The sequence below is a fragment of the Pangasianodon hypophthalmus genome, chromosome 5 (assembly GCF_027358585.1).
Source record: "Pangasianodon hypophthalmus isolate fPanHyp1 chromosome 5, fPanHyp1.pri, whole genome shotgun sequence".
Lineage (NCBI taxonomy): Eukaryota > Metazoa > Chordata > Actinopteri > Siluriformes > Pangasiidae > Pangasianodon > Pangasianodon hypophthalmus.
In genome coordinates, this window is record NC_069714.1 from 759,994 (window position 1) to 770,447 (window position 10,454).

The window sequence follows — 10,454 nt, forward strand, 5'->3', positions numbered from 1 at the left end:
TCTGGATTTTAAACTCTAGATTATGGTCTGATTTGTGGCACGGACACCTTTAAGGGATATTAATGTGACATCTAGAATTAACTCATTTTAACACTGTTTATTTTTTATCTTGTTCCTGAACTAGTGATCCAAAGACACACCACTGGGCAAGAACTGTCCAGCTGCGTTTGGTTCCCCAAAATGTATAAAATTGTTCACCTAATATAGACGTGAATACCCTTGAAATTTGGAGACAAATCAAAACTGTCCAAATACTACTGGGCAGCCAAGTTACAGGCCAAATTTGAAGTTAATCCACTGCCAGAATATTTGTATGAACCTCAAAAATATGTAAGTATTCTACTGGTTTTTATGAGATTTAATATGAAAGGACGACGATCCAGTTTTTCTAAAACTGTCTTTGGACAAAAGTTTGTACAGAATTCAGTCGCAATTCCTACACAGTCGCCAGGTCCTTGGAGTGTGTGAAGCTTAAACCGTTAGGCCTTAGTCATCACATGCTCATTGGTGTACGTTTCTATTTCCTCACTTTCTGAGCATTTCTTCGACTGCATATGTTAATGAATATGGATTGTTTGTACTTGAAACAACATTCAAAATAAAGTAGTAAAAAATAAATGTGTCTTTGATGTGTCATTGCCCAGGCCATTCAATGCCAAACGAACACATTCTCCGTGTGCAGTGATGAACCGTTCCCAGATTTGAGCCTTTCCTCACCGACACTTTAGCCAGGGTGACTCCGGGCAACGAGGCGGATCCACATGGCATTTATTTATTAAAGGTTTTACCAGAATCATCCACAGTAACCAGATCAGATGCTGAATGCAGGCAAATGCAGACTCTACACACCAAAGGGCAGGCAACTGAATCCCAGCAAACTAGAACATAGGCAAAAGGTTTATACTGTATAATAACTATGTTATGGGAGATATGCCTTGGAATAGTTGAGAAGCATGCCGGATTGTGCGAGGACAAAGTCGAAATCAAAAGCTGTGTCTGAAACCTTTGAATAGGGACAATGTGGATGAGCCAAAAGGCTAATTACAAATGTAACTGACATTTTCTGGAGTCCCCGGGAACCTAGCCAAGTACTTGCTGTGGAGGCAGCTCTGAGAGACAGGAAACCCTTGCAACTACCTCTCTATTTCACCCCTTCTACCCGGGGCAGTATTTAATGACTGGATACCCCGTGCCACATGATCACGAGGAACCAACTCGCTCATGAGGAACCTGCCAGCCTCACACCATCAGGGGGGTGATGTTGACCTTCTAGGGTAAGAAGAACGTACACGGTGATACCCAGGTAGCTGCCGTGCAGGTAACCTACAGCTGAACACCACTCAGTAGTGCTCATGAGGATTAGACCCTGCTTTTGGAAAGGCACGTCATTGAATCGGCTGAGTGTCCAGTCTGTACATTTACGGCATTTGGCAGACACCCAATTGTATATAATGGTATAAATTATCTCATTTATACAACTGAGCAGTTGAGGGTTAAGGGCCTTGCTCAGGGGCCCAGAAGTGGCAGCTTGGTGGTGCCGGGATTTGAACTTTCAACCTTCCAATCAGAAGTCCAACGTCTTAACCACTGAGCTACCACTTCCCCAGCGTATAGTGTCCAGTCATTGCTTAGACAGGGGAGCAACCCGTGCCTTTGCACCACAACAACTGAAAATCTGGTGGAACTAATAGCAGCTGTGCAGTTTAAATAATACCGTAAGGCACATACTGAACACTGAAGGTTGTGTTCTGCAAGTTCATTCGCAGAACACTTCAAGGTTAATCACTTAGTTCACAAACTTGGGTGGCATGACCTTAGACAGGAACCTAGGGTTCTAGGTTTTGGTACTAAATGCAAAGTCACATCATTTTTACTAGAATGGAGTACAACATGTTTGTCCATAATCACATTTAGTAATGCCATAATATAATATTTAAATGTAATGAGCTTCACGCTGGTGTGATGCCCATCAATGCTGTAACTGTTGCACGACCTGCTGCACTACACACATTTTAACTTCATCAATACTCGTTAAGCTCCGCCTCCATGAGCGTGGCAACGTCGCTCGCCATCTTAAGGTCCATCGCTCTTTCCACCATCCGGTGATAAAGCTTTACGTCCACAAGTGGGCGGAGCTGATCACTCCTTTCTTTTAGCCACTGCTCCCGACTGATATGAATGATGAGATCGCTGCTCGGTTCTTCCGCTCGGCCATGGATCAGATCAGCCACGCCTTCTTTTACCGCGCGAATCTCGTGCTCCATAAAGAGAGCGGGGCTTCTGTTCCTGCCCTGCCCAGTTTTGAGAAGTTTAACACAATGAGAAACAGGAAGGAAGTTGCACAAAGAGTCCAGGAAACGAAGCAAGCTGAGATGATCGCTGCAAAGTAAACATCAGGATAAGATTTATTACATCATTCAGGAGAAAAATCCATGGTGTAGTTAGTATGATTTAAAAAAAAAAAAAAAAATCACTTTTCTCACCTGCAATAGACGTCCAGCATTCCTTCGAAGGAGCTGCAGGGTTTCCAGTGGAAAAGCATAGCGCCGGACGCATGTGTGGAGCGACTCAGCAAATATTGCGGCTTGATTTTTATTCGTTTAGCTCTGAACTCGTCCTCCAAAAACCTTGATACGTCCACCACGGTGCGATCAGTACTTACGATGCGAAAACACCAAGACTCGAGCGCAACCGTCAGACTCAGCAGATCCTCTCTGGATTCATCTGAACAACAATAACAAAAACGAGGTGCGTTCTGATAGGTTACGCATCACGACATCCAGCACGACGATGTTTGTGGATGATTTATTGACACCATTCCAATATCAATTAATACCAATAAGTAATACACGTATTACCTGAGTCAATGCTGCAGTCCTCGAAGAGACGCGGCTGAAATTTGCCCTCTAGTGCACCCTTTAAATCTAAATTTACTAATTCGCAATGCCGAGATGCACTTCCTGCTTCCTTGGTAGAAAAGCACAGCAGAACAGAGCATTTAATGGGGTCAAAGGTCAATAACGGTGCAAGATCAGTGACGATAAGTATGGCTGGACCACTAGGAAGCTTGCTTCTTTTAGCATTTGGAGGTCCAGGGGGCACAGAGGTCAGGGGTTCAGGGTAGCAAATGATTTTATTGACACTTTCAACCACAGGGGGCGTGGCTATGACAGCAGCGATCATGTGATCTGATTCCGTCCTGAGAGACAAACCAGAAAAAAAAAAGAAACATGAAGTAGCTGAAAAGAACTGTAGCATGAAACACAGACTGGGCTAGCTCTCGTTACAGTTCATTTGAAAAATAGTTATAACGTCCAGCGAAAAAAGAGAGAGAGAGAGAGAGAGAATATTCAGTTGAGAAACAGTCCACTTCTGTGGCATTCGAAAAGGAAAACATGTCACACGGTGTGAAAGAACAAGCACAAGCATGACGCTCTAAAAAGTCAGACGCTTTATGTAAGTTTTCTGAAGGTCTAGATGGCCTTGAGGGAAAAAACAGAAAAGAATAAAAGAGAGGAGAAGAGAATCAAATGGAAGAGAATAAAGAAGTGTCCTTTCCCTTTCGCTAAACTGGCTTTTCTCTACAGGGTGAATTTTTATTCGTGACCAGAAGAAGACAGAAAGGAGTAAGAGTGAATGGCGTGAGATAACGTCGCAATATAATAGAAATCATAATATAGCATCAAAATAGAGAAAATAAACTAGTATAGAATAGAAAAAAGGACAGATGTGAGATGACATCATAACAGTAGCATAAAAGAAAGATGAGATATTATAATAGACGTGAGAGGACCAGAGGACAGCCACGAGACGACCTCAGTGTAGACGAGAAAAGAAGACAGATACGAGCTGCCGTCATGACAGAGCAGAACAGGACAGAATACAGAAGACGAGCATGAGACAAACGTGGAATAGTATAAGACAGAAAGAAGACAGAAAGATAGCAGAACAGCAGAAACGAGTAGAACAGGCTACATACCTGAGATAAAAATCATCAGAGAATTAAAAAATGAAAAGATGGAATAGAATAGAAAAGCAGACAGACGAGGTGAAGTTTAGAATATTAATAGAACAGAGTGACAAGAGCTTTAGAGGATTTCTCAGAAGTTTTGGATTTCTCAGACAGTTAGACAAAGAGAGATAGAAAGATAGAGAGAGAGAGAGAGAGAGAGAGGCAGAGAGAGAGAGAGAGACAGACAGACAGACAGACAGAGAGAGAGAGACATACAGACAGAGAGAGAGAGAGAGAGAGAGAGAGAGAGAGAGACAGACAGACAGACAGACAGACAGAGAGAGACATACAGACAGAGAGAAACAGAGAGAGAGAGAGAGAGACAGACAGACAGAGACAGAGAGAAACAGAGAGAGAGACAGACAGACAGAGACAGAGAGAAACAGAGAGAGAGAGGGAGAGAGAAACAGAGAGAGAGAGAGAGAGACAGACAGACAGACAGAGAGAGAGAGAGAGAGAAACAGAGAGACAGAGAGAGAGAGAGAGAGAGAGAGAGAGAGAGAGATACTTTCAGTCTGTTCCCATAGAAACCAGGTTGGAGGATGTTTTTTTAAACTGAAGGACAGATATCTGAAGTAAATGAACACACACTCCTTCAGTTCAGTGTGATATCTGTTCATTCAGCGCAGTCTCTTTTCTGTAACTCTCCCTCCTCGTGTGTTTCTCTTTCTCTTCCCTCTGAGGACGTGAGGAAAAGTAAAGGAAGACTCGAGGCCGACTGATCCGTGCTCGGGGACGCGTGACGCGGCCAGCTGTACGACCCGTCACTGGGTGTAACACACACCCGCACATCCGCAGCATGGTGTGATCACACGCTGTAAACGTTAACGAGTTAGTCGAAACGCGATTCCGCTCACACGATCACGGTTTAACTGATTTAACTGATTTAAGATTTTTATCTGGACCCACTGATTCAGGATGGTAACAGTGACTCAGTAACTGTTGATTATTTTCCTGTAAACGCACACCACAAATGTTTTATTACTTATATAATTCTATGCTCTATGACATGCGTTTGATATTCAGTATGCAATTTATTTGCACTTATTATTATTATTATTGTTATTATTATTAGCTTACATTCGATTGGTCGGCGCTAAAAGTGCGCCAAACACAAGCCTTTGGCCGATGACTCTGTGCCAGACTCTCTCCACGCTCGGAAGACTCTCGCCCGAATTCGTTTCCATCATCCTTACACGTGGAGCGCACTCGTCCTCCTCGCTCTGTTCATCCAACAGAGACACCAGTCCCTCCTGTAACGCAGGAAATACAGGCTGTGCTCCCAACAGTGCAGTAAAAGTATGCAGTATGTGCGTACAGTACACTCCAGTCACGTGACTACGAAACGTAAAAACGATGCAAACCAGCATCAGATTAACCCGAAGTGACATGCAGACGTTCTTACGCTCTTCTACGTAAACGTGTCACACAGATCTGCGATTCCGTCAGCATAATTCCTCTGAACACATCATTCATATTTATGGGAGTTTTTGGTTATATATTAGTCAGCAAAAGAACTTATTTGGGGTAAACTGCAGCTGAATGCATGCTGAAGGGGTTAAATGATTCATGTACATGTAAAAATAGACTTATCTCTTGTGTATTAAACAAAACTTATAAATAAGAGACCTGCAGCGCAGGAGATGCGACGTGCTTCCTATCTGATAAAAGGTCGCGGAGAGCCGATACACACTGCTGGATGACGTGATCTTTAACACGCAGGTCTCTCCGGAGGTCCTGGAGGAAGGTCAAACCGCTCTGAAACACACACACACACACACACACACACACATATTTATTTATTCTATATTTATTAATGTCAGTTTTTTGACTATCAGTGACTTCAAACATGACACATTCACCGCTCACACGTGAGCAATCTGCGTCACCCGTCATTCATTCGTTCCAATACTTCTGCTCAGCTGAATGGTAAACATTGCCCAGAAATTGTACCGTAATTGTATTGTCCCAATATTTGCTTCTTTCCCTGCACTGACCCTATATAAAGCATTTCTAAACACTGTTTTAACTACCAGCTAACACAAATATGTTGGTGACACAAATCAAAATAAAGGAAATAATAACAGGAATCCAGAATGTGTTGTAGTTCATTAAAAAAAGTCTGATAATTGATTTAAAAAAATAAAAAATAAATCAGCTTCATACCTGCAGTCTGGCTTCTAGAGCTTGAATCGTCAGCGTTATATTTTCTTCTGCCGTCTCGCACCGGTTAACATCTTCACTCTCCGCTCTTCCAAGCTATAAAGAAACATAAATATATAAGAGCCAATTTATCAGAAGTGAATGTAGTTTCAGAGGCTGACAATAACTGACGGAGTAATGGACGCCACAGAGGTCCGTGAGGAGGAATTTTCCCAGGATTTCGTCTGCCGAGTCGATTTCCTCGAAAATCAGCAAAATCTGCTCAAACCCCGCACCAACAAAATCGTCTACAAGCACAAGGCGCACGTCTGTCCAGCAAGCAGCCACCTGGGAAGAAAGAGGGATCATTCTTATCAAAAACTAATACAAATACTAATACATACTATTGCTGTTTAGCAGGATGACCTAATCAGCTAGCTGTAACTAGCTAGGTTGGTAACTAGCTCACTAGTTTGATAGCTAACAGAGATATCTGTTCACGTGATGGACCATTTGGTGAACATGTGCTACTCCTGTTATTGTTTTCGACACACTATCCAATAAATAAATCCTCTTCAGTTAGCTACATCAGTCCAATCCCTCGTGTGAATGGAAGGTCCAGCCGAATGTTGGAAGATGTTAGGGGCGGGGCCTAGCTCCTGTTCACCAATCCCAAACTTTTCTTTAAAAATGATATGGAAGTTAGAGAAGTCTAAAAAGTCCAATTTTAGACTGTATACAGCTGTTCTAATCTAAGTGAGAAGACAAACCAACACAACACTGTGATGTTCACTCCATCCCGCATTTATCAAACTTCCCGTGAGCAGAGAAAGTCATGGCACGGCCTTTAAAAGAGCGACTGGGATTCACCCGAGAGATAACGGACAGGCCGAGTTCATATGGGATTTGGACGTGCTTTAGCACTTGACGGCTCCATCTGTTGACCAATCCTCAACACGGCACGTGAGTGCGCATACGGAATACAAGTCTGCACTTTTAAACCAACCTTGAAGCCTGAAGGAAGCTTTGCCATGGCTGGAATCCATTTCCGTTTAACGTGAGCTCAATGTATTTAGAGCTTTAAAAAGAAAATGTCAGCAGGGCCACTACCACTGCACGGCATGATGCAATATGTGGGCTAGTAAAGGCAACGTTACCTCAGTTCCCAGAGTCGACTACCAAAGGCACCTCAATGCCTCTTCTTAACACATCATTTTACTTAGGGATGTATCGAATGGTATCAGGTATCAGTCTGCTTTACTTGTACTTGCTTTGATACCAACATCTAACAACGTAGCGTCGTTGCGCTGATGAAGAGACAATCTGGACGTATTTCATGAGTAATGATAAAAGCAAAGCGAAAAGATCAGAGGAGGAACTACAACACCAGGTACCTGATAAAACGTCTTCACGGCATTTACACGGTGTTTAATAGAGAGCGCAGAGAAGCTGTCACATGTGAGAGCGGTTCAGTTCTGCGAGCACTGAGCACTGAACAATTCACAAAACACTGATACTGCTCTGCACACTCAGGGTGTTCGTTCACACGACGATTCATGAAATACGTCCAGATCGCAGTCCATTAGCACGACAACGTCACACAGTATCACCTGGTTTCGGATGTTGGTATTGGAGCTAAAAGTTTAATCGGTATTTAACAGCATATGTAATGTGTGTGGATCTTCTTGCACCACATCTTCACGTGATGTAAACGTAAAACCAAGGTAAAAACCATTATATTGAGGCTAAATTTTTAATCATCTTTTATTAAAAAGGGTACGGAATCCCTAGGGCCAGAGTTGAGATACCCTGGGATATGAGATCTTATCAAAACTATTCTTTACAACTACCGTTAATATACAACAAGGCAAACCGTAAAAGTACCACAAAAGCACGACATAGCCTACCTTGAAGGTATCTTTCCACACAGCACAGACGTTCCCACGCTCGAAAACGATAACGATGAGACAGCCGCTTCCTACATGAACTGTTCGGATGCTTTGAGGCTCTTCGTACGGGAGAAGACACACTTCTTCTGGAAGTCCGTTTTCAAACCGCACCAGCTGTTTCCTACAAGTGGCAGCCACCACAGTAGATCTCAGCGATCCATCTACTTGCTTGGCTGAAAGCACCAGCATACATCGAACAACCAAACTGTAGGCACTGGGTAAAAGAAGATCAGAGCTAAAAGTTCTTCCATCCTCTAGGAAGTAAAGAACAGTTTTATCTTCCGTATCATTTCCCACCTCCTCTTCTTCTGTCATCTTTTGTGAACCAAGAATTGCTAATTGTCTTTGAGGAAGGGGCAATTCGCCAAGAAAGCTGACCTTCAGACGTATCGGGACTTCCTTCACGCTACCAGTTTCTGCAGACGTGTAGAAGACAATGTCCTCATGACTCCAGACCAAAGTGGGTCCACGCAAAATCGAGATGTCGTTGCCCATCTCGTAAGGCAATGAAAATTCCACGTGTAGCTTTGCACTGGTCCTACTGTTCAAAGAGTAAAGCATGTACTTAAACCCTTGAGATCTCTTCCTGTGAAGCCTCAGCAGAATGCACAAGACTCTCTGCCTCGTTTTCACGTTCACGGCAGTGGTGCAACGAACGATCCTGGCTGCTCTGGAGGCATTTTCGTACATGGGGATTATTTTATCGTCTTTGTTTAAGAAGGTGCCCGAGTCTCGATTGAACGACATCCGCCAGAATGTGATCTCGGAGCCTTTTGAGCTTGGATGCTTGCACTGAAAGATGACTAGGTCACCATGCAGTGTGACCATATGGATGCGCTGATCTGAGGCCATCTTACTTTACACAGAAAAAGCTCAAAGAGTTCTGAAGGTCTGAGATGCTTTCCTAGTTAAAAGCAGTTCTAGTTCTGACAGAATTTGTGATTAGACAGTGACAGACGGATGAAACAACAGCAGTAATACGTGCCAGAGGAGATACGACATTCACAAGTGGGTTGTGATAGAAGCTGGGTTAGATGAGACTGAAGTTACAACAGTTGCGACGGGTTTGGCAGAAATGCAAAAGAGACAGAAATTGCGAAATGAGTTGCGACAATTATAACTGGAGTTTTGACAGAAGCTTTAACAGGTGCAACACAAGAACAACTTATGAAGGAGATTAATCCAAGGTTCACACTAGCAAGTCACAAAGTGGCTATGACATTGTAAAGAGACAAATCCAAACTTGTTGACGCCCAAAAATGAACCATAGTTTCTTCTTATCCTGACATATATATGAACTCTCATTAAATGTGTATAGAGACGTCAGGAAGAAAAATAACACTTGGAAGGAAGTAGCAGAGATCGCTGGTAAATCTGGTGAGTGTAAGCAGCTAGTACAGTTAGCTCGCTTTGCTAATCTGAGAATGAAGTGAAGCAACAAATTAAACTAACTTTCGCACTGATTAGCGCATTTTTTCATTTGCGTAGTTCGCTTTAGAGGCTATATAAAGCTACTACTACTATATGGGGAAGAAAAACAATTTTAGACAGGCCACGCCCCCCACAAGCGACAAATCGGCTTGTTTTTTGCGAACACCGGATGACGGGAGCTGAAACAGAAGCCGTGACAGAGATTTCGACACGCGAGACATCAGTTTTGAGCGGTGTAGAGCTCCAGCGAGAAATCTGAAAGGACTTTTTTTGAAGAGTTGTGGATTTTGTGACAGGAATTTCAGAAGGTTTAACACTCATGACAGAAGTTTGAAGAATTTCCACAGTCGCTCCCTTCAGTCTCGATGAAAACTGCTCATGTCAAGACGTTTACTGAAAAAAAAAGAAAAAAAGAGAGAAATAAATAATAGATAATGTTAGCAAAATGGATAACAAAGTACACAAAACACATCACTTCAGGAAACAATATCAGTTAAGATACTGTAGTTGCTAACACAAATACAGTCACATTAAAACAGTTAAGAATGTGGGCAAATACCTGAAAGTACCTGAAAATACCTGAAAAATAACACTGGTGTTACACACCACTAACACCTGAGTGACCTGAGTGAGAGCTTGTGCTTCATTTCTGTCAGTAAACAATTCCCGCCAAACTATTTCCCCTCCCCATCCGTATTCCGCTACTTCCGCCTTCAAGCCGTTCTCCGATTGGTCGGTGAAACTATTATCCAATCCTAGCTCAGAAGCCGGTATAGAATTACCCAATCAGAGCGCAGGGTGGGCGGGGCTGGTCGGAATAGCAACAGAGCGAGCCACTGTTTTTTCAGAAATCTGCTTTCAAAAAAATTTTTTTTTAAATTAAAATAAATGTTTTTCTTACTTTAACATAAAAGTCAAGA

The 10,454-nt window shown here is 42.7% G+C and overlaps 1 protein-coding gene across 3 annotated transcripts; it reads right to left on the bottom strand.

Annotated features, from left to right (window-relative positions):
* Window positions 1-596: 596 nt before the first annotated feature.
* fancb (FA complementation group B) lies at window positions 597-10,234 on the bottom strand. Of its 3 annotated transcripts, none has more exons than XM_026910517.3 (9): window positions 10,094-10,234; window positions 8,062-9,927; window positions 6,347-6,502; window positions 6,179-6,271; window positions 5,642-5,770; window positions 5,093-5,265; window positions 2,859-3,199; window positions 2,484-2,724; window positions 597-2,379 (listed from the first exon to the last, which is right to left on the bottom strand). In XM_026910517.3, exons 2-9 carry the CDS (start codon window positions 8,953-8,955, stop codon window positions 2,022-2,024), a joined length of 2,385 nt encoding a protein of 794 aa, XP_026766318.3. In that variant the 5' UTR covers window positions 8,956-9,927; window positions 10,094-10,234; the 3' UTR covers window positions 597-2,021. The 3 variants fall into 3 exon arrangements, with proteins under 3 accessions (XP_026766318.3, XP_034160163.2, XP_034160162.2); XM_034304272.2 differs by having other exon boundaries at window positions 10,114-10,209; XM_034304271.2 differs by having other exon boundaries at window positions 10,104-10,209.
* Window positions 10,235-10,454: the final 220 nt, after the last annotated feature.

Bases quoted from the DNA above. Each gene is read 5' to 3' on its own strand.
- fancb (XM_026910517.3), bottom strand. From the start codon at position 8,955: ATGGCCTCAGATCAGCGCATCCATATGGTCACACTGCATGGTGACCTA. The intron at 5,266-5,641 runs GTCTCTTATTTA...CCTGCGTTACAG, and splicing joins TCGCATCTCCTGCGCTGCAG to GAGGGACTGGTGTCTCTGTT. The intron at 2,725-2,858 runs GTAATACGTGTA...ATTGTTGTTCAG, and splicing joins GGACTGCAGCATTGACTCAG to ATGAATCCAGAGAGGATCTG.